The following is a 23,950-nucleotide window of genomic DNA, read 5'->3' as shown; positions in this document are numbered from 1 at the left end:
GGTGGCAGTGTGTGAGCACAGGGCAAGGCTGTGGTTCTGTGCTGGGAACATGGGAATGGAGGAGAGAGAGGTTATGTTTGTCCCCTTTGTCTCGTGGTTGGATCACAAATAAATATGAGAGCAGGGTTTTAGAGCAGTCCAGCAAGCGAGTTTTTTTCTCTATCTACTGTTATTAATACTGATAGTATTACTATTACTTCTTCTTGAACATTCCATGGTTTTTATTGGAGCTTTTCTCTAGCTTTATGGGTCCTTTTCTCTTCCCCATCTCTACAAAGGCCACACTGAGCTCAGCTGCACAGCAGTGACTGCATGGAATTGGGTTCTATTTTCTAACTCTTGCTTTTGTCTTTAATGTATTTACACAGCAGAGTGGTCATTTATGGGAGCAAATGCCAAAGCTCTTACATAGCCCAGGAGGGAAGGTACCAGCTGCTTTATGTTAATCTTTGGAGGAGTTGTTCCAGCCCTTAGGTTGCTTGTTGCTTGCATTTGCCCTCACCTCAGCTCCCCTGGAGGAAAGGGATAAGTCATTAAGCTGATATTTCCTGTAGTATGGAATTTACTACTTTGTTTATTCCTTCCCGTGGGTGACCACTCAGCTCTACCAGGATGGAGCTGGGCAGGAGGAGTCCATTAGTGGAACTTGTGCAGCTCTTGTCCTGAAAATATATGTATTTCCCTCTTTCTCATGCTCTCCTCCCTGCCCCCCACCTGTGACATAAAACCCCAACATTAAAGCATATATTATAATTTTTAAACTTCTGGCTAAAAAAAAAAAAAGAATGTTTTTCACTGGTCCTACACAGCATATTTTCTCAGTTGAAAAAGCAATATGTTTCATAGAATCATAGGATGGTTTGGGTTGGAAAGGACCTTAAAGGTCATCTAGTCCCAACCTCCTGCTGCCAGGGACAGGGAAAATTCTCAAAGGGGAAGGGGGATCTCCCAGCACAATGGTTACACTCACATAAAAAAGTACACTGGAGAATCCTCTTGTCTGTGTGTCTGTGTGTGCTGCTGTGCACATTATACTAATTGCTTTTGGCATTCTGGTCTCTTATGGTGGCTTTGGAAGGCAAAATGTTTGTATCACACATTAACACTTCCCAAATGTAAAGATGCTTCGCTGTGGGGCTTCTCAGCGTTTGAGCACTGCCACCAGTTGGGTTTGATTTAACAGAGTCACGATGGCTGCGTGGAAATTGCACAGAGGACACGTGTGGTGGAACGTGCCCTCAAATTCAGGGGTGCCTAGAGCTGTGCTGCATGTGCTCGTGTCTAGGTGGCCAGAAAGGGAGGATATTTTCTAAAAAAAAAAGGCTTCCAAGTATCATTAGGCATCTCCTTCAGGCTGCCTTTTGCTCTCAGAAGCATGTAAAGATTAAGACTGAGAAAGGACCCAACCACCAGAACCAGCTTTCTCACACGCCCCACGCACACCTTGGTTGGTCCTGGTGCCAAACTGAGCTGTGAGCCAGGGCTGCTGTCACTGTAACAGGTAATCCTGCAAGCTCAGGTAGAATCTCATTGGAAAACTCTTTTTTTTACTTTGTTTCTGTTTACCTCCTTAATTCAATAGCTGAACGTGGCTCTGTCACAGAACTGAGGGTTCTGCTCTCTTTGTGTTCTTGTGTATCTTGACCTCTTGCTACAGTTGCCTCGGCATTACCACAATTTCAATTGAATCATTACGTAAAATCCTTGGGATTTTTCCCCCTCTTTCTCAGTTAACTTTCAGAGTTTCAGAATGTGTAGGAGGCTGCATTTTTTCAGGACAACCACTGAGAGGAAATTTATATGTACTCAAGGTGGCATGTTCTTCATAATTGTCACTAGCAGAATCAATAGCAATAAATCCCTTTCTTTGCGAGATGTTGCAAAGATTTCACATTCAAATTACCAAAAATCATGGGTTATAGCTCAAGGTGGGTAAATATTTATCTTCATGCATTCTTATCCGTTCTCCACACTAGATAAATTTGTGACAGAAAATTTAGTTTGTTTGTTTGTTTTAATCTACAGAAATAGGGAAATGTTCTGAATTTTGTCAAAAAGAAAGTATCTGGGAAAGCAATTGGTGAAAAAGCTGCTCTTATTGCTGGCCAAGCCCTTGTACTACTCTTTCTGCAAGGCTGACTGGAGAGGTGGCTCCACTCTTAGAAAGCTGAACAGTTGCTTCATCTGGCAGCTGCTTCACAGCTTTTTCCAGGAAAAACACACTTCTTGTGGATGAACTGTAACGGGAATTCACTTCGTCCAGCAGCCCATTTCCTGTTTCTGATCAGTTCTGAGAAAAAGGTCCAAAACCTTTTTTAAAGACACATCAATCTCCCTTCCCTTGGGTCCTTCCACAGCCTTTGTGGGCTGCAGAGCACAGTTTTCACAGGTACTACCAAATATTCCCAACAGGTTTTCAGTAATCTTGCTCAGGAAAGAGATTCTTCAAAACTGAAAAGGTTTCCCACAGGCTTAACTTAATTTGCATAGCTGTCCATTTTTTGTGTATAAAATTAAACGTGTCTTTTTATGTGCAAGAGGAGGATCAAAAGTTCACTGAGCCAGACAACAAAACCAGTGAGCAGAGGGGTGGTCAAATGTGCTTTTTAGGAAAAAATCGACAAGTCATCTTTATGTTTTTACCAATGTGCTTTACAGTTTGGCATGCAAGGAATGGCAGGGTTGGTGCACTTAGCTGATTGTCTGACATCTAGATAAATACCTCCATTATTTGGCCATGGAATTTTAGAGAGCAGAATCACCCTGAGTTTCCATTCCAACAAACAAACAAACAAATTCTTCACAGGCCCATGTAACCAGTTGGAGTTAATCAGGCTGTACACACGGGTAGCAAATCAATGTAAATCAAAAGAGTTTCCTATGTGCTTGTTTCCCAAAAGGAAATAATCTTCGTAATTATTCATATCATTTCACTTTTCATCTTTGGGGTCCTAGCTCTTCATCAGTCAAGAATGGGTTGGTAGAAATAGCATTTCTTCATGTTCCCGTGGCTTTTCATAAAAATACAACAAAGTTATTTTGTTACCTGCTGCTTTTTTAAAAGAAAACCTCAAGTGAGAAATGTACCTGCTGCATTACAGGATGCTTGAAAACACAGCTCTTTGTGTCAGCATCAGAAAGTGCAGTGCTGAGACTGTTTCAAGAGCTGCTGCATTCAGAATGATGAAATGCAGACAGCTCTATGAACTGTTACAGAGGAAAATATGCTCATAAAACAACTTTGAACTTCTATGCTAATGAATTGCAGATTTCTCGAGCAGATTTCGTGTTTAGCCCAGAAAGATTTGCTTGCTCAGGCAATGCATTGTCTTGCTCTTCTGAGATGTTTGGGAAACCATGGATGCACGGCTGGATGGTCTTCCCTTCTCCTGGGGAAAGCTTTCCCTGCTGCCTTCATTCTCCGTGGCACATCTCAAAATTCAAGACTGGGGAAACTTAACAGGAGCTGTTGAATACTAAAAACTAGGAGCATTTCAAATGTTTTCAGCTCTATGCTTTGGGAAAAGAATTCAGTGTGCCCTGTGGCTGGAGAAAGTTTTGTCCCTGACAATTGTACTGTCCCTCCTCTTGCCCCTTCCCATGTGTTTTGACACAGCAGAGTGATTTTTAGGGAAATGGCTTGTTCTTCAATGCTTTTGGATAAAATTGGTTGGAGACTGGCTGTTTTGATCTGTGCTGATGGGGGAGAAGGAGGCTTTCGAAAAGGAAAATGTTTGTAAAGAACTCTCCTGATTCCTCCTTATGTTTACACATTTGACTTTTTTCTATCCCCAAGTGGGTGATTCTGAACAATAGAAGGCTTTGTTTGGAGGCCTAAACCACCAGTTTGGCATGGCTGGATCTATCTGTGACCTATTTAGCTTGAAGTGGGTATTTTAACTGCCTTGGGCAGCTTTGAGCTGTAGGATTGCTCAGCCTGAGACCTGCTGATGTCGAAGGTGTGACTGGAGCGGGTGCCACGAGCTTACATTTGCCTCGTGGAGATTTTGACTGTTCCTAACTCCATCATCTCCACTTATGGAATGAGGAAGAGTGGGATGGGTGAAAACAGCTTGCTTTAACGAAGTGCTTTTTATTTTTAACTGGTAGTTGTATTGGTATCAGTGTGATTTCAATCTCCAAGGCTATCGGTTTGGCCAACAGCAGAGCGATAAATCTTGTGAAGCCCATTCATTCATCTGTACCCAAGTGGATTGCTTTTTATCTTGCTAAAATCTGCCATTGCCTCAGTCCCACTGAAGTTGGGTTGCTATCCTTATCGAGTGTGCTTTGGGATTTGGGAGCTGCTCCGAATGCAAGAGGGCGGCAGAAGGTATGGAACCTCCTCCACGCCTTGTCGGAGCTGCCAGCGGAGAAATGCTCGTGCTTTTGTGATTAGGTAGACTCCTGCATGAATACTCTTGGCTCTGTCTGTGGGTGGCTGGATCTCAATGCTATGACTAGTTGGAAAAAAAAAAAAGTAGCTTACTTATATTAGACTCTGTTCCAGCACCGCCCGGGGAAAAAATGCGGGATTCTTACCTCAGAAGAGGGAAGGGGAGTAGTGGGAAGGCCTGTTTTCTCCCTGAGTCATCACAAAACACTGGCTAGACCCAGGCTGCTAAACCATCAGCTGTCTTGAAGCACGAGGAGTTTCTGGTAAAGATGTATAAAAACGTGCTGGCTCCTGCTGCCTTTACTGAGATTTGGGATGGAAGGTGCTTTATATACCGCATAAAGTTCTCCTATTGTGAGAGCGGGGCTTTTTCTTTTGACTGGCTGCGGAGTTTCCTTTTCCCTCGAAGTGGCGACATCGTTCACTTTGAATTGGCGTAGTTACGAAGAGGTTTATTTTAACCTGAATTCCGTGAATTAGGTGACTACTTGCCTTTTACAACTTCTTAAGTGTTCTTGGTATGATGACACTGAACCAGGTTTCATCAGTTCAGTGCCTCTCGACTCGTAATTATCTCAGTTAAGTCCCGCACAAAAGATGTTTTAGCTGAGTTTGCTCATTACCATAAAAACAGGCGGGCTGCAAGTTACAACTCGATCCACTTACACAACAGAAGCATTTTGTAGTAACTCCATTGTTTCTGTAACTGATAACACTTGCCTTGGGAAAAGAAGGTGCCAACTATCCAAAGCTGATAACTAAAAGAAACTCGGCAGTGAAAAAACTTTTGATCTTTTAATTATATTTGGAAGATGGGTAAGACTATTTTTTTTTCTTTTCTTTTCTGCAATTTCTACCCAGCATCTCTCCACATGAATTTTCATTTACAAATTTAAACCCTACGTAGTGCAGTAAAATGAAAATGTTCCACTGGTCCATCAGCAACAACACATCTATTTTTTTGAAGGAAAAAAAAATCTGTTGCTGCCTTGACTACCCCATCACCCCACCTGGAAACTACTTTGTGAGACACAGCACTGTTGGCTTGACATGTCAGCCCTTTTTCCCTGATGAAAGAGTCATGTAAAATCATCATGTGATGCCTACTACCATGAGAAGGAGCAAAGGAAAAACCACAGCAGAAGCTGCCTTTAAAGATAGGAAATGATACCCTCTGGTCAAATGACATAATCCTGGAATTAATGACCCGTGCAGGAGAAGTTCATGCAGTGGCTGCATTTTAGTCTTGACAAATGGCATTGTATAAAAGCTCTGAACGTTTTCCTGAGTAAATCTAGTCAGAACATAGTTTGTCTTGCCTAGATCTATTTGTTTGAATGCCTTTTAAAGGCCTCTTCAAGGCCAGGCTGGATGGAGCTCTGAGCATCGTGGCCTAGTGAAAGGTGTCCTACTTTATGGTGTAGCTAAACTACTTTACTTAACTGTGGTTTGTTTCAGTGAGGGCTCACATTTAAGTGTTTTTATGTTTATTTTTCCCAGTCATTTCTTGTTTAAATCGAAGGGGATTTTTGACAAAGAGGTGTTTTCTGGATTCCCTCAGAAAATCAGTTTCTCTTCTGGACCTGAGGGAAAAGCTTATAATCTGTTTACACTGTTCTTCCTGGGGAGAGTTTTAAATGAGTCTCAGTAAATAAAGGTTACTTTTCTTCTTAAATGGAGAGTTAACATCAGATTTGGACTGTATTTAAAGTTTGCAATTTTTTTTATTGGAGGCATCTGTCAATGTTTCCAATGTCAATACTTTCTACCTGATCTATTTTTTTATGTCCTAATGCACTTTCCAGTGTTACAGCCAATTTCAGGGCCCTCTCCCTAAGACCCCCCCCTTCCCCATTTGGCTTTGCAGAACCCAAAGAGGCTTTGAAAACAAGATAAAGTCAATATCAGGCATCTTAACCTTGGAGCACGTATTGGTTTGTTACGTGCTGACATTGGACAATTTGACTGAGATGTTGGCAAAATATTTTTTATGATAGTTGTGTGCTATAAATCAATAAAATCCATTTAGCCAAATTGCCCGATGGAGCACATTTTACCAGGGGGTGTGGAGGGGCTTTGCAAGCATAAGAATTCCTAATTTGTTATTTAGGCATTCAGAAATTATGGTGCTGGCTTCTGAAGCCATGACACTTGGAACATAAAGTGCATTTGGCACATAATCAGCTTTGTGGTCGTGTTAATTTGCTTTTTGGTTTGGAGATTTTGGGTTTTTACATGCTAGCTTCTGACTGTAGCTCAAAGCCCAGAGGTTTCGAACATTATCCTCCATTTCCAGCTGAATCAGGGATCTTTCAGTGCTGTAGAAAAATATTTTTGTCCCCTAAAGGCTAAGGGAGAGACAGGTTGTTAAAGCTGCTGTCCTGGACACAGATCCTTCCCTGCAGCTCAGGAGTGCACAAGGAAAAGGCACAGAGGGGATGTTTTGGCAGCAGGTGCTGCTTAATCTGCTGGTTCCCCTCTTCTTCAGAGTAGTCAGCACAGACTATGGGCAGGGGGGCACCAGTAACCAGTACTCTTGTCTTTTTTCTTTGATTATAATTTCAATTTTTATTTTCATTTTTATTATTACTTTGATATGTTCAGCTGAAACTGGAAGGAACTAATTTCCTGAACATCTGTGATAAAATCACATTGCTGATAATGCCAAATGGCTGCTGCAACATGACCTTTCCTTTTACTTGCTGCCTTTAAATTTAAATGGGAAGTTGGCTTCTTAGACACTTTTATAGTGCCTAGGACAGTGAGATTCTGCTTGACACATGGAACTGTTACACCAGCTTTCATTTTTGTCATAGATAACTAGTGTTGTATAAGTGTGCAACAGTAGGAAAAAGTATAAAACGTCCCTCTGTAATTATTCCCGAGTTTTAAATTGTTTAAAGCTTTGTTTGGTGAGTGAAACCGAGAGATCTTTTTGTATCCAAGAGGAGCTGGAGGAGTGGAGGGCAGAAGCCAAATGTGTCTTTTCAGGGCTATGTAACCTTGGGTGTGGTTACAAGATGAATTAACCATTTTGAAGTCCCTGATGCTGCCAAAAAGGATATGGTTCCCAGTCCCTGGTTCTCCCCAGCAGGTTAGCACTGCTTCCCTCCCCAGGCAGGACTGGACTCTCCTCCAGCAGAATGTTTTCTTAGGAGGGTTGGAGGAATGGAAAAAAAAAGGGTGATAAAACACCGGGATTTGGGTTTGCTGAAGACAATTCCCTTTTTGGAAAGCATCTTGGTCTGCTTTTGGTTTCCTGTACCTTGAGAAGGTGACTTGCAAGTCTTCAAACCACATTTTGGTCTGTGCAAGGGTGAGAGTGTAAATGTTCAAGGTGCAGAAATCTGTGCAGATGTGCTAATCCATCAGACCCTCTGTGTCTTTAACACCAGTCCAATAAGAATGGAGGGAGGGCAACAGAAGGAAATGGGGTTTTAAATCACCTTTGATGAAATTAGAAAAAAAACCCACAATAGTTCTCTGGTTGCAACACCCTTGGCAGTGGTTTCTGCCTGGTTCTAACCTGAGAGCAAAAATAGTCCAGATATTTGCTTGTTTTGGCTGAGTCGGGGGATTAGAATCTCTTTTGTCTTTCTCATGGGATTTTCCTAAAGGAAGTAACACGATCTCTGGAGACAAAACATTCTTTACAAGGTGTAAAACCAGCAAGGAAATTTGGATTCGAGTGGTCACAGGTCTCTGATTCATCATGGGCTTGGGTCTGGGGCTCCCCCTGCCAATCTGGGAGTGACTTATGGCTGTTGATCTCATCGGTTCCTGTAGCTTCAGGCTCTGGAAACCAGTGATTTAGGGGACTTTTAAGATATGTTTTTCAGAGTTTTACAGTCATTTTCTCATCAGGCTGGCAAAGCTGCCATCAGTTTTCTGATGAAAGTACACAAGAAACGCTGGGTGATTGAAGTTGCTGTGCTCTGTGCACTGCAGTGACATCCAGAGTCGAGGTGTTGTCACCAGAATAGGGGAAGAATCTCAGTCCCTGTTCCAGCCAAAGGCAGAGCTCATAGGATTTCGTGGGGGCAATATTTCTTCTAGAAGTGTTAGTCCTGACTGGGCTTTGGCACTGCTGGAGCAGTGCTGTCATCTGCTTGGAAGTCAGATGTTGTCTCAAGTATGAGGTATTTACTGTGTCGCTCTCAAACACGCTTTAAACTTTCTGCTCTTGCAACAAACCAGCCTTGCACTAATGCTTCACATGTAAAAATGGCTGCATTTGGCCCTAGATGTAAAAAAGAATGATAAATCCTTGATAAAACCTCTTTCCATCGAAGGGTGATATCCTCCAGTGCTACTGCTTTCTGATTTTCACTGTATGTGTCAAAACCAATGACTTAGGGTTTGGTTGTTTGGTTGGTTTGTTTGTTTTTTTTTTCCATTTTTTTGTGTGGTTTCCTGTGAAATTATGTTTCTTATTTTTTTTTTTTTGTAGGTAACAGAGATTTCGCTCCCGATGATCCGCTGGAATTTAAGTCTCATCAGTGGTTTGGAGCCTCTGTGAGATCCCAAAATGATAAAATTCTGGTGGGTTTTCAGTGCCCTTTCAGTGCCTCAGTACAGAGATACTGTAGTGGAAAAAATGTGAAAAGATAACTTAGAATTTAAACAAAATCACACTAATCAGCACGACTTGTCTTTTTTTCAGGATTTCTTAGCTAGGCTTTGCTTAACTCTTTATAAACAAAGGCTGTAGCATTTTTGTCTTGTTTTAAGGAAAGTAGTAGAGTTAATTTGATGAAGTTAGAATGTGTTATAGATTCTCGATGAACTCTTTACAAAATATTATTTCTGAAATTCCTGATGTAAATTGTCTATTTACAAAGTACAGACTGGTGATACTGCTGCCCCAGTGCTGAAGGTATAAATCTCCTCTAATAACACACGATACATCTCTCAATTTTTATTTTTTTTTTTTGTTGCTGGTGCATAGAAAATTGGAATTCTATATACCCCACTGCATCTGGAAAAGGAGTTTGTTTCCTCATTGCCCTGTGTTCTTCCCTAGGCCTGTGCCCCACTGTACCACTGGAGAACTGAAACAAAACAAGAGAGAGAGCCTGTAGGAACTTGTTACCTGCTTGCTGGGTCGAAATTCGTGGAATATGCTCCCTGCAGGTCAAGTAAGCCCAGAGCACCTGTGTTGCTTTTCTGTTTGGAATTCTCGTGTCATATTTCATGTACACTTTTAAGTTTTAGAGTTATTGCCACGTGTAGCAATTAGAACAAAACCTAAGCTAGACCCAGACACCTGAATCCTCCTTCAGCTGGTGTTCAAGGTGCTTTTTTCTAGGGGGAACATCCTAAATCCAAGTGTCGTTGGAATTGAGGACTTCTGGTTTCCAAGGGACCAGTTCTGTAGTAATCATTCAAGAAAAATTATGTAGCAAGTGCTTTTTCAGAGACCAACCCTAAAATTTTATGAAGCTCGAGTATTATATTGTCACTCAAGTACTTTCAAGTGTAAGCTCATTTTAGAAGACAAGGTTTTGCACAAGTAGTTTCTGAACTGTGTGTACACATACACAGATAGTGATGCATTGTTTTAATTATATTAACTGTTGAACATTTTGAGTCTTATTTTCCAAGTGCTTTGCATCCATGTCTTCTAGTTGGGTTGGTAGATTATTCAGAGGCTTAGAGCCTTTTTTAAAATACAAAAGCCTAAAAGTTGAATGTTGAAGCTAGGATTGTCTTTTTATTTGCTGAAAGTCATTTTTTAACCACAGGAATAAAATCCAGTGTGGTCCAACATAACAAGAAGTTAAATGAGCATATATTAAACTAAATCATGCTAGTTCATTAGTCACACTTTCAGATAAGGGGGTCTCAACATTTCTACTCTAGAACTGTATAATCCTAAGATTAACTCAGTCATAACAATTCTTGCTGACATGAATCTCAGTAGAGAGATATTTTTTTCAGCCAGTTATGCCTTTTTTGTTTTAAGCCAATTCAGATTTTTATTCCATACCAAAAGAAAAGCTTGTTCCCTGTTTTCCACATACCTTATTTCCTGAATATAAATTGCAAATATTTTTCCCCCTAAATTTTGGAGATGAAATAGAAAAGGAATATGGAGTTGCTGTTCACTTAGACTGTGGCGGGCTAGAACACGTGTTAGTGTTACAGGTAGCCAGACCTGAAGTTGTTACAGGATTTGGTTGTGAATTGTTGATAAAGACAAAATACTGATTTAGGAGTAAAGTATCCCAAGGTTCAAGTTCAGGAGAGAAAGATTACTTAGGAAGAAAAGCATCCACAGAATCATCTGATCTAGTACTGATAATACTTATTTATTTTTCTCCTCTTTCTTTTCTATCCTTTTTTTTTTGTCAGCAACTATTGATGCAGATGGGCAAGGATTTTGTCAAGGTGGATTTAGTATTGACTTTACAAAGGTATGTGGTTCTTTCTCAATTCCTGTGGGTCAGCAGACAAAACACCCCTGATGCAGAGCACTGACAAGCCCAGCTATTATGAAGCCAAATGTAAAAACCCCACAACCAAACAAAACTTGTAAAGAGAACAAAAATAGCTTCAAACCACTCAAACAGCTGTTCTAAACCTGTTTCTGCCTGTGTTTTCACAGCAGCACGCTTTCACCTCCTGTAGGAATCACATCCCGAGCAAATAATCTGCTTTTCCAGCTTCCTTCCATGAAGCTCTGCTGGAGCTGCAGTAGTCAGGATTTTTGAGACATGTGCTTTGAAGGGATTGGTGCACAGTAGTGTTACTTCTTCAGGAATAATGACTTAGGGAAGTTAGGTAAACAATGTTCTTGTGGGTCGTGTTTGTTTTTCTCATCAGCCAGCAGAAGTGCACTTAAGTTTCTTCTCCTTTCGTGTTCTCCCTGCCTTTTAGAGTTCTTTTTTATTGTTCTTAAATTCATGATTACTTCTTAAATCCAAGCACAACAAAACTGTGCACAGATCTGAGAACTTACTGTGGTTTTCATGTTGTACAGTGAAGTTGTTTAGCACAGTCTGGACATGTCAAGACCATGCAAGTCCTACTTGTGATGTGACTATTTTTTGGGTAATTCACATTTTATGGTTAGGTCATGTCCCTTCGCTCTTTGCCCAAGACCACTCTTGGTTTTCCTCCAGAGGAAACTGCAAAATGCAGGGTAGGACTGTAAGTGTTTGAATTATTTTACACACACCCCTCAGGGCTGCTGTGCAGACTCCAGCCCCAGTTAAAACCAGCCTCAGGCTCTAACCCCAAACCCTCACTGAGTGGGCAAGCCTGGCTCTGAGGTGTCTCCAAATCTCTGACCTAGATTTTTCTGAGTGGTGAATATGAGACTTTTTAGGATTAAAATCTGAATAAGTGCTTTAATTATTCAGCAAAGCCTGTGGCCTAATCCAATACTTACAGAGCAAGTTCCCAACACTGGGATAGCTAACATGGTTAAGTTTCATAAAATGGCTTGTGGATTGCAGTTGGGCCAAGGAATATGCAATGGGGGAATTAGGTCACAGCTATTCTGAGTTAAACTTTTCTAATCATAAGTTAAGAAAAGTGGCAGAGGCAGAAGATGAAACTAGTTTTGGGTGCTGATCTAAAAACATGTTATGGTTGTCATGTAGCAGTCCTAAATTTTTCTCCTAACTGTATTCTTGTTGCCTTAGATTTATGTAGTAAGAGGGGTCTCTCATAACAAAAGCATAATTCTGCCTAGAATTTTAAATGGATGAAACAGAACCACAAGTCACTGAAGGCAGATAGTTTGTTATCTTACCAGTTTGCAAGATGCATTTGTAATTAATCACTCCTTCAAAAAATAAAATGTACGGGGGTTCAGTGAAGCTACAGTGATGTAGATGCATGGGATTACTTCCCATAAACATAGGACATGTTCTCTTGATTTTAGATGTGCTTAATGTGTTTCTAATTTTTGTTTTCTGTCTTTTTGTTTTTTCTCCCCTTCCCTTCCAAGGGAGACAGGGTGCTGCTTGGAGGACCTGGAAGTTTTTACTGGCAAGGTGAGATATATTATTTAAATCACAGAGAAGCTGATCTCTAATTTTTCTTTTTGTTCTCTTAGTCATTTTTATCCACACTCTTCCAATCACTATCAGGGTCTTTGCCAGTAAGAAAACTAACAGAAATACGTTCCTTCATCCTTCAGAATATCTCCTGAATAATCAGGGCAACCACAGATTAAATCTGAACTAATAATTGTGTAGATGTCCTTTGTCTTTTATGTAACTCCATGATAATTTTAAAGGCATTTTCCCAGGAAGGTAGGATTTGTTTCCATCAGCAGGATGAGTTTCCTTTAGGATATTTTGCTTCAGAACCTACACGCTTTGTAATTTCTGACATACACATACAAAGTGTGCATTTTCAAGGAGAAATGTCCCCTCCAACGAGAACTGCATTATTTACAAGGGGAAATGTCCCCTCCAACGAGAACTGCATTATTTTCAAGGGGAAATGTCCCCTGCAAAGAGGACTGATAGCAGAGATGTTTTGTGTTGCTATCAGTTGGTTTGTGCCACGGGGCACGTTCTGCCTTTCCCTGCCCTTCTTGCACAGAGCATTACCTGTACACTTTCCAAATGTGGACTTGGTCAGTATTTGCAGGATAATTCAGCCTTTAGCTACAGCTCTCCACTCCAAAGAGGGAGCTGCTGCAATCAGGACACGGCTGCCACACTCTGCTGCCTGCTTTTAATGTAAATACCAACGTTTATTAATAGACTTTCTGTATCAAGCCAGCCTACACGTAGATGCAGCAGCACAGGAGGCTTGTTCCAGTCCTGTACTTTAAATTCTGAACAGAATGGAAGGATTGAAGCTAAAACTGCAGCTGCAATACAATATAGATTATGGCCCTGTATTCATTTTTGGCTGAAGTGACCCCTCATCTGCCAAAACAACCTTATTCTCTCATACTGCTTCCAGAAAAGAACAATCTTGGCTCTGAATAGAAGACAATACTGTACTCCTAAAAACTAGATTTTTCATCCTAAACTTTTATTCCACATTCTGAGGTGCTGGAGGAATAGTTTTCCCTATGCTTCGTTATATGTTTGAATATGTATGTGAAGCAAGTGTTATTCTGAGAATTTTTTTGTGATGATTCAAGTTTTATTTTAAACTTATTGCAGAACTTAAAGAACTTTAAAGAACTTAAAGAACTTTAAGAACGTATTGCAGTCACCACCTAGTGGCTAGTGAGGTGAGACTGGAGGATGTGGGAATGCACTGTGCTCTCCTCATTTGTGGTCATCTTCTCGGCCTCCTGTCTGCCAAAATAAGCTCTTGTGTTATGGGGTTTGGGAGCAATGACTCAGTTCTGTGATGCCATCAGCATATGATAACTGAGCATTCCCATTTAAGTCCTGCCTTATATGTAGGAGTAGCTTCTATTTTCAGTGAGAGCTTTTCTTTGTCAATATGTGCATACATTTTTTTGAGGTGGGATGCAAAGTTCCTCTTTTACCCCTCCTGGTGCTGCTGCAGTGTTGTGGAAGAGTTGTTGCTTTAGAAGGCAGCATGCTGTATTTGAGTCCTGTAACTTTACTGGCTGAGGTCACACCTTCTGTTTGTGGTTTTAAGCTGTCTTCTCTCTCTTTAGGCCAGCTGATTTCTGATCGAGTGACGGAGATTGTGGCTAAATACGACTCCAAGGTCTACAGCACCAAGTATGATGACCAGCTGGCAACCAGACCTGCCAGTGCTGCTTTTGATGACAGCTACTTGGGTGGGTAGTGGGAAACAGGAACACCCAGGTGTACCTGGAAAACTCCCTGGCACTGTTCGTATTTCAGTTTAAATAGCAGCACCGTTAGCTCAGCACTGGACAGAAAACTAAAGAGCAACATACCTGAAAATGCAGTAATTTATGTATGATGGAACCTTAGTTGTCTTGCCACAGGCTTGACTGAAAAAGCACTTGATGACAAAATAAATGGAAATATTTCCGTGATTTTTCATGCTCTTTGATTCAGGCTGAACACAGGAATGGCCAAGGTGTGATTTTTATGTGAGAAGTTAGTCACATATCTGTTTTTTTGAAAAGCAGCTACTTCTAAATAATCTACCAAAACAAAATAAAAATGGAAAATAATTACGTTTGGGAAGAAAAACCATGAAGAGGGTCCCATAGAGGAGTGGGCCATCATAATTTAGCTTCATAGATGTGTAACCAGGTTCAGAAAAAAACAAGGAATAGACCAGGGCAATTCCCAGGATGATAATTTTAAAATTTTCGCGTTCTGATCTCAAATTCCTGGAGCTGTTCATAGTCTAAGCTGCTTTGACACAATAGTTATTCCATTGCATTTTAAGAAGAAGAAGAAGGGAGGACTGTGCACAGAGACTTGTGAAGAGTATGAAGAGAGATGAAAGGTTTGATGAGGTTTTTAAAGTCTCCTCTTGTCTGCTCAGGTTACTCGGTGGCTGTCGGAGACTTCAATGGTGATGGCATAGAAGGTAAGACCACTTGCTTCACTTAAAATCATATTAATAGGCTGGGCAGATCTTTCAAATAAATGATACAATGCACAGGAAAATGCATCAGGCACTAGGAATGAACTGCTCTGTGCTTTGGGACCTGAATGTTACCTGTGTCTTGCTTTATGTTCCAGACTTTGTATCGGGAGTCCCAAGAGCAGCGAGAACTCTGGGAATGGTAGGAAATTCGAAACATTCAACTTTAAAATAAGTGCAAAAGGTGACTATTGTTGGTGTGCTCTAATGTGTGTTCCTTCATGTGCAGGTGTCCATTTACAATGGGAAGAACATGTCTTCCATGTACAACTTCACTGGAGAGCAGGTGTGTAGCTTGACTGAGTGTAGTGGGTGACCTGGAGCCTGTTCCTATGTTGAGACAGTATTTAGGGGACTAGATAATATGATACTCTCTGTGTTATTGGCTTAATTGCCAAAGCAAAATTTTATATTATCTGTAGGAATTCCAACCTTATTTTTAAATAAAAGAAATGCTGCCTATTTTGAGAGTTGGGAGAGAGGACTGGATCATGAAAGGGGAGAATGGGGAAGGGAACTGATCTGTTTACTTTCTGAGTAAGAAACAGAAAGGAGAAAGGAGACCAAAAAAATGTTGTGGTGTATGTTATCATCTCCCCGAGGTATTTTCTATACAAATTTGTGTAAACCTGTGTTTGTATCACTGCAACTCACAAGTTTGGTTTGAATTTTGTTTTTCAGATGGCCGCCTATTTTGGGTATTCGGTGGCTGCCACAGACATCGACGGGGACAAGTAAGTGCCCTCTTCTCACCACTGCCACCCAAATTGTTTCTGGAAAGAAAAAAAAAAAGATGCTTTTATTAAAAAGTCTTTCCCACAATCTAGATTTCTGTCTTCATTACTGGTTTAGCACGTATCTGCACAACACTCTTACTAACGCTCAGCATTTGTTTTAACAATTGCAGGTTTATATCAACACACGTGCATTCACATACTTGAAATGCATTAAATTCTGATATATTTGTGCTTACTCTGTCAATAAATATTTGCCTTCAGTGGAAATTTAAAGACAGTTAATTTGGATCTTAGTATTGACTTCAGTGCTGAGTTAATCAGATGCTTAAAAAAATGAGTTTTTATGCTGCCACCGAAGAACCTTGTCCTTCTTTGGCCCAGTTTTACAGATCTGTTTATTGGAGCCCCCCTTTTTATGGATCGAGGCTCAGATGGGAAGCTTCAGGAGGTCGGCCAAGTGTCCATTTGCCTCCAGAGACCCTCTGGAGGGTTCCAGACCTCCAAGCTGAACGGCTTCGAGATCTTCGCGCGGTTCGGCAGCTCCATCGCCCCTCTGGGGGACCTGGACCAGGACGGCTTCAACGGTAGGACATCCCTGACTGCTCGGGGGTTCCCCTGGGTAGGGGGCTCAGAGCCAGCACCCTCCCTGGCTGTGGATTCTGCACACAAACCCTCAGCAGTTGTGCCACGGCTGGGTGTGGGACCCCGAGGTCTAGACTCCTTTCGATGCTTGTGTGCTACTCCCAGGAATGCGAACAGGAGTTCCATGGAGGCATCGAGCAGAGACTATGCCACTGCAGCTGCAGCATGGATGACTTGAGCTGGCACACTGGGCAGCTCATTGCCTTCTGAGTGACAACTACAACAGAAGCTTTGATGAAATGCTCAACTCTCCCCTTTCTGACTTGTTAGGACATCTGCAGTAGAATTTTCCCGTTTCTGTTGCTTAAAGCTGACTTTCTCCTGCAGGAACACAATGGTGACTGAAAGGAAGGTTTTGTTTCAGAGAGCTGGTTAAAAATGGTCTGATAAAAGTGATTTTCCTGGGACAAGTCCATTTCAAAATGGAAAGGTTTGGTGAAAATATTTCATTTCTGTCCCAAGAGCTGAGTGTCTCGAGCAAGTAATTGGATGAGAAGTCTGAGTCTGACACAGCTGAAGCTGAGGACTCTCAAACTCATTGCCTGTGCTTCTTGTTACTTTAGGAACTTGCTACTTTCACTTAGGAATTCAGAGCAGTGAATCAGGCAAGAATCATGTAGTTTTGGGATGGAGACTTCCAGGAGTCCCAGGGAGAACACTTTGTTACACACATCATACTCCAGTGTTGCCTTAAGAGTTGTAGGAATTTGAGTTTCACCAAAAATGCTCATTCTTTTCATTCTGCTTGCAAGATAAGTATTTTCTGAAAGATCAAAAATTACAATAGGCCAATATTTCAAATCCTCAGGTGGCTCTTAATTTATTTTCTATGAAATCATAATGTCATAGAATAGTTTGAGTTGGAAGGGACCTTTTTACTTGCTAATAATATGCAGAATCAGTGTGAAGATGTGATATCACTGCAACTGTTTACAGAAGACAGTGGAAAGGTTACAGCTGATAACCAAAACTCTAGTGCCCTGATGAAAATGTTTCCATCACACTTCAATCTGAAATAAACTGTAGGCTAGAAAATCATAGCAAAACCTGCCTCTTTTTAATTACTTTGCTGTTATTTAGTCTGTTTGTTTTGTTTACTGCTCTGCCTCACTTTGGGAGTGTTAATTAAAATACTTTCCATCACAGTATGGTGCAAGATTGGAATTTTTACTGGTGTCATAAAGTTTGTAAATATAAGTACAAAACACTAAATGTTGAGTCCTTACTCTCTTCATCAGACTTTCTCAAATTTAGGTAAAGAGGAAGGAAAAATGAAATTACTCTGCATAGTGTTTCATGTTTGGTCTTTGACTTTTGATTGCTGAATGTACATCATATTTGCACTTCTAAAGCTGTCCTTACAGTCTAATTAACATTTTGTTTATTACTGTTTATTAGTCATGGAAAATGAGTACTCTTAAATTTATTAAGCTTTAACAGATAGAATAATTGCACTAACTGGGAGTTCTCCATAAAACATATTGCCGAGCCATGATCAGGATAGACTGGAATTTCATATTTACCATTGGTTTAGGATGATTTGAATTTTCCAGAATTATTAAAATGTCACACCCTTTGGAGGAACTTGAGTGTGTTAACGAAATGGGAAGATAGCCCCACTTAGTTTTGTGGTTTGGCACCAACAATTACTCAGTCTGGTTGTTTTAGTAATCTCACAAACATCTCAAATCCATAAGATTTGGCTGCAAGTCAGTTACTGAGGTGCAGAACTATTTCTTTCCCTTCTTTCCCTCCTTCCCCTCCCTTCAAGTCTGCGAAGGGTTCTTGTTAAACATTTATACTCTCTAGAAAAAAACAGCATCCAGTTAAAAAAATAAACAAACACAGGTTGTTGATGAGGGTTTTAAAGGCTGGTTGCATTTCCTCCCTCCTGACACACCCTGAAACTGTAAAGTCAGAAAGGATTGACTGATGTGAGCAGAAATATATTCCCCTGCTCTGAGCCTGGAGACGCTGATGGTTCTTCTCTTGGTTTTCAGATATTGCAGTGGCTGCACCGTACGGTGGAGAGGACAAGAGAGGACTTGTCTACATCTACAATGGAAGAGCAAGTGGTTTGAATGCAGTGCCATCCCAGATTCTGGAAGGGCAGTGGGCCGCTCGCACGATGCCCCCCAGCTTTGGGTACTCGCTGAAAGGAGCCACGGACGTGGACAAAAATGGATATCCAGGTGCTTTGCTCCAAATGCCTTGCAAATCACTCAACCCAAGGAGCAGACCTGCCTCTGACAAACAGCAGATTTTAAAAAAATAAATTGTAAGGTGTAATAATGTGTCTCCTTTCTTCCTAGACTTGATTGTGGGAGCCTTTGGTGTTGACACAGCTGTTCTGTACAGGTGAGGACCCCGCCGTGCCTCTACCCAAGTGCAAGCAGAGGCAAAGCTCAGGGGGGTTCTTGAGCTAAAAAAGAAGGCAGGCTCAGTCTGAAATTCTGCTGCCCCACTCCATGCCAAAACGCTGGAGGTGAAAAAAAGGTTATACTGCTGTTTTCACTGAGTGTACCTACAGTCTGCTCTCTAGAATTCATCATTATCAATATAGTCAAGAGGAAATATAAATGAGCTGCCTTCGAGGCTTTCTGAGTGACAGTTCCCTAGATTCTGACACATACAGGGTGCTGCTAATTATTACACTGAAATCCCAATGTTCTCATCCAAATTTGCTCATTTTGGGACATTTTTGTTAGTGCTAGAAAGAGATTGGACTTCCTCTTTACACAGTTGTCCGTGTTCTGACTGATGGGAATGAAAGGGCAGAGAAAAGCTTCCCACTTTTCCCTCCTCTGCTCAGTGATTATTTGTTTTTCTTGCGGTTTCACTAAATATTGTGTGTTTGTATATATTTCACAATTGGATGGGGAGGGTATTGTCTAATGTGGTGTTGAATGCTGTTCCAAGAGGATGTTTTCTTTGCAGGGCTAGACCAGTTATTAGAGTAAATGCTGCTCTGGAAGTCAATCCAACCATTCTAAACCCAGAAAACAAAGCCTGTTCACTGGGAGATGTAAAAGTTTCTTGGTAAGCAGGGTGTCTATGTTTTCCTTTGAGGGGAGGGACTTTCTTGTGTTTTATTATTGTAAGGTTCCAGTTTTAAAGGATTCAGGAAGTCCAGTCAGCTAATAAGGAAAAAGACAGACACGGATTTTTTTGCTGAAAGAACAGACAATATGAAATAACCTTTGAACAGAAATAAACAGTGAAGAATTTTAGAAGAAAACGGGAGAAAAAGTGTGTGAAATAAGTGTTTTCTTTTCCTCCAAAACAGCTTCAAAGTAAAGTTCTGCTTGAAAGCGGATGGCAAAGGAAAGCTCCCCAACTCACTCAGTAAGTTCTGCTTGTTTCAAAACTTTAAAGCCTTTGTGTACTGTTAGCAGGCAGGAGCACAGGTCACTGTTATTTTCATTATTGAAACAATTGGCTGCCCTTTCCAGCACACTCCTACCCCTTGGTAGGAGTACATCTCTGTGACTGTCTTCAGCAGGGATTTTTGGCTGTGGTTGTGTAGAAGTTGGTGGCATTTGGTCATACTTTAAGCATATGTTCAACCATGGGGTTAACTAGTGTTGGAAAGCCCTTTGTATTTTACAGATTGTAGAGTAACTCTCACTGAGGGGAGTTTTAGACAAGAATATTCAGGTGTTGTTAGGCCTGGGAGATACAGACAAGCCACAGGGGTCTTCTCCCATCTCTGTTGAAATCATAACCTTCAGATTGATTTCACTGGCTTGTTCTCATCAGATTGTCTGGATCAGAATCAGGAAAAGACTGTTTCCAACAGGTTTTTTTAGTGGTCTCCATGAGATTTTGTAGAGTGGCAGGCAGCCTGCTGCAATCAGGTTTTGTCTACTGATTCTAAAAGCTTTTTCTTGTTTTCTCTATGGCATGTATAGAGGTGCTGTGATCTGAGAAAGCTCATATTTTGAATTTCATTATCTGTATCAAATATTTGAAGTAATTAGATTAGCAGTAGAGTTTAGATATGTAATTGCTATATGCTTTAAAGATTTCTGGGGGGGAAAGATTTGACTTTTGTTCTTGCATTTCTATAGCAATTATAAATTATAAATGTGTCAGTGCTCTTCCATGTTTCTAGATTTTAAGGAAAAAACAGAGGACAACAACAGTGCTTGAGAACTAATGTAGTAACAGATTTTGCACTGGAAGAACTTGAAGTTTTAAAAGTGGCAAGTACTGGGTTGTCATTGTAGCTGAAGTCAGTGTTCAGCTCCATTCCTGATGGGAATCTGCACTGTGTTTAATGGAATGAAACATGCCTAACCCAAACGCTTTGCCTTGGACAGATTTCCAAGTGGAGCTGCTGTTGGATAAACTTAAACAGAAAGGAGCTATAAGGAGAGCTCTCTTTCTCCACAGCAAACAGCCCAGCCACTCTAAAAACATGACTATTACAAAGGGGGGCAAAATGAACTGTGAAGAACTTGATGCCTTCTTGAGGGTAAGTAGCCATTTGTGGTTTTTTTAGGCAAATTGTTTTTGATGCCCTGTTTATTACAAGTTCCTTGTGTCAGTTGTTAAAAAAAAAAAAAAAAAAAAAGCTGGAGAAACTTGATATTACTGGGACTGAGGTCCTGGTCCCTAAATGGATTGGAATTTTAATTCAGAATTATGTTAGCAAACTTCTTGAATGAATCATCTGGGCACCAAATTAATTGTGATTTCCAAGGAATATGAAACTCGATAACCAAAGGTTGTCCATCTACTTTGGAGGTAAAAAAATAAAGAAAAATATGGATCTGCAACTAAAAAGCCAAGACCAGCAAATAACAGAGGAGACAGAGAAAGTTAAAATATTAAGCTTGCTTTTTCTCAGTCTTTCTGTTTTAGTCCCCACAAATGTGCACAGATACTAACACAATTAAAAAGTGTAACCCAATAGAAGAAACACTGTGTGTAGCTATGTAAGTTATATGCAGCTGAGATTTATCTCTGAGTCCCTATAAATCAAACATAAACATTACATACTTTCCTCTCAAAAAAGCCCTAATAACCCAATAAAAATACTAGGAATCATTAAGGATTCATGGAGGATAGGTAAAACCTTTCTTTCACCTGCCTTGTGTGTGGGATGTACACAGAATTAGGCCTCTCAGATCTCAGTGTCAGTAAAGCTTTAACACATTTCCACCTGAAATTTTCATAAAGAAAGTAAAGATACATGACCTCCATGAAGTTACCTTAAATGGGATGCAAAACCAGTTGAAGACTGTACGTAATCAATGGGTTTCTGCCCACAGGAGATGTGTTCTGAGGTAAGATCCTGAAATGAGCTGTTCTACAGTCAGTAATTTCCACTGGTCTCAGAAATGAAGCAGAGTTTACACTGATCTAACATAAAGCTAAGAGCTGGTTTGTATCTAATCTGAAAGGCAGGATCAACATTTGACAAACAGGATGATTTGAAATTATCAAGATGAAAGTCAGCAGCTCCAGAGCACAAAGCAATGATTTTAGGATAGAAAAAAAATCCTAAGTCCAAAGGTGAGGATCTTGGAAGCCAATGGAATTTTGCCTGATAAGAAAGTGTGGAATTGTTGTAGCCCCTGGTTTCCTTGCTATTAGAGTTCTGTGACTGAATATTCCTGTATGCTCCAGTTTTCCATTTGTTAAACAGGAATGTTGCTGCAGGTTTCCTGACAGGAGATTTTTCTAGTTTGGAAAGAGCTCAAAAGTTTTCGTGTTGTTTTGGCCTCCTCATTCCTACTACATTTTAACTGTTCTGTTTAATTGCTTTTCCTCAGGATGAATCTGAATTTAGAGACAAGCTAACTCCCATCACTATCTTCATGGAATATCGTCTGGATTACAGAACAGCTGCAGATGCAACAGGATTGCACCCTATCCTCAACCAGTTCACCCCTGCTAATATGAGCAGACAGGTATATATTGCTCACACAGCCTGTGGTGACAGAACTCAGCCTTCAAAACTCATATTTACCTTAGGACTTCTGAAAATATTAAGATATCTAAATATACATCTAGGCTTTGGTCTTTGGATTACGGAAATATTGATGGTTATTGTAAATTTGGTCTGCTCTCTTTTAATTTTTTTTTCCAGTTTTTTTTCATCTCTCTCTGTATCAAATTTCTGTTAGCACTGGACTTCCTTTTCACACATCCTATTTAACAGTTTCCTGGAGAACAGCAGTTAGAGTAGTACTGAAAGTGTTAATCTTGAAGGCTTGGAGTGTTTCATCCGTTGCTCGTACTGTGCTGCTCTGTGTACATTCTGTTTATCCCTCTAGTTCTCTTAAGGTAATAAACATAGTTTTTTCTACTTCTGCCCTTTACACAAATTTTTTTCACTTGATTGTAAAGAGGATAGTGGAGGAGCAACTCCAATATGAACAGATTATTCAAAGTATGGAAAGATGGTTAAGGTGTAGACACTAGTCCTAGAATTGCAGTGGGGTAGGATGAGGCACAGTGCCCTCTATGTACTCATTTGTTCTCTTCTGAGACTAATGACATGAAATATCTCCTAACCAGCTATTCAGAATTTTTTTTTTTCTTGTGGTGGTGAAACAATATTATTGGAAATGTATGTTGGAACAGATGCAGGAATTACTACAACAATATGCCTTTGATTTCTGCATAGGCACACATTCTGCTGGACTGTGGAGATGATAATATCTGCAAGCCAAAGCTGGAGGTGTCAGTAGAAAGGTAAATACACGACAAAAATACCACAAGGAAAAGAAATTTCCCTGCTTGAATTCTAAAACTCAAGACCTTCTAATACTTTTGTTTGAAGGATGTGTTGAAATAAGGAGGACTCCTCAATGTGTTCTATCTAAACTCATGCTTATATATTTTAAAGAAAACCCATTTTCTGCTTTGCAACCTAAAGTCTTTAGCATGTAATGCTGGGAGAGCACACCCCTCACTCCCACCTGGCCTCCACTCTAATGTTTATTTGTCCATTTGCTAAGCAGGACATGCATAGCAAGAATGACCCAGTGTTGGCTACCATTGTACCCCTGTTCTGTTGTTTAATACTAGATAAAATCACAAATTCATGTGTCTGTCCAGGAAAGGGAGAGCAAGGCTCTCTTGTTACACATCTGAAAAAAACCAATTTCTGGTATTGGTAATATCTTTTCTCAAACCTGGAAAAAAGAAACAAGTTTTAAGTGATAATTCATGAATCTGAGCATTCTGTGCTTTGCGTGCCCTAAAGCAACTCTTAGTGTCTTATCTCTACTCATAACCTGGTTTTTTATGCCCTTAGTGCAGTGCTATAGCATGTGCACATGTAGGATACTTCCCCAACACATTCATTCATGCAAACATTTCAGTAACATTGTATGTACATCAGTGCAGCTACAGTCAGGTTTCCTTGTAGCTGGTGAAATGAAAATACATTGTTTGGACAGACAGTCTGTTTGTATCTGGAACAAACCCATTGCAGAGGTCTTGGCTGTATTCTGCAGTTGAGTTTTGTTATAAATATGTGCTTGTACCTCTTCAAAGTGGGCATGTAATTCCAAATGTGCACAGGGATTTAGCTGCCCACAGTTGTCTGTTCCTCCTTACAGGAAGGTGTCGGTGGTTTACTGTAATTTGTAATTTTGTAGGAAGGATTCTTACAAAACAGCATGTAATATTTGCTCCATTT

At 40.5% G+C, this 23,950-nt stretch overlaps 1 protein-coding gene across 1 annotated transcript in view; it reads left to right on the top strand.

Annotated features, from left to right (window-relative positions):
* The window catches only part of ITGAV (integrin subunit alpha V), a 44,588-nt gene that overhangs the window by 6,249 nt on the left and 14,389 nt on the right, over positions 1 to 23,950 (top strand). Inside the window, exons 3-19 of the mRNA XM_064660171.1 lie at positions 8,852 to 8,938; positions 9,420 to 9,534; positions 10,751 to 10,812; positions 12,354 to 12,399; positions 14,001 to 14,126; positions 14,813 to 14,857; positions 15,013 to 15,056; positions 15,144 to 15,200; positions 15,596 to 15,648; positions 16,033 to 16,235; positions 18,294 to 18,485; positions 18,606 to 18,651; positions 19,231 to 19,332; positions 19,580 to 19,638; positions 20,616 to 20,770; positions 22,074 to 22,211; positions 22,931 to 22,998. Coding sequence (XP_064516241.1) covers positions 8,852 to 8,938; positions 9,420 to 9,534; positions 10,751 to 10,812; positions 12,354 to 12,399; positions 14,001 to 14,126; positions 14,813 to 14,857; positions 15,013 to 15,056; positions 15,144 to 15,200; positions 15,596 to 15,648; positions 16,033 to 16,235; positions 18,294 to 18,485; positions 18,606 to 18,651; positions 19,231 to 19,332; positions 19,580 to 19,638; positions 20,616 to 20,770; positions 22,074 to 22,211; positions 22,931 to 22,998 — 1,598 coding nt within the window. The remainder of the gene's footprint in view (positions 1 to 8,851; positions 8,939 to 9,419; positions 9,535 to 10,750; positions 10,813 to 12,353; positions 12,400 to 14,000; positions 14,127 to 14,812; positions 14,858 to 15,012; positions 15,057 to 15,143; positions 15,201 to 15,595; positions 15,649 to 16,032; positions 16,236 to 18,293; positions 18,486 to 18,605; positions 18,652 to 19,230; positions 19,333 to 19,579; positions 19,639 to 20,615; positions 20,771 to 22,073; positions 22,212 to 22,930; positions 22,999 to 23,950) is intronic.

This window comes from Pseudopipra pipra, chromosome 7 (assembly GCF_036250125.1).
Source record: "Pseudopipra pipra isolate bDixPip1 chromosome 7, bDixPip1.hap1, whole genome shotgun sequence".
Taxonomy (NCBI): domain Eukaryota; kingdom Metazoa; phylum Chordata; class Aves; order Passeriformes; family Pipridae; genus Pseudopipra; species Pseudopipra pipra.
This window is presented reverse-complemented; position numbering and strand designations above follow the sequence as displayed.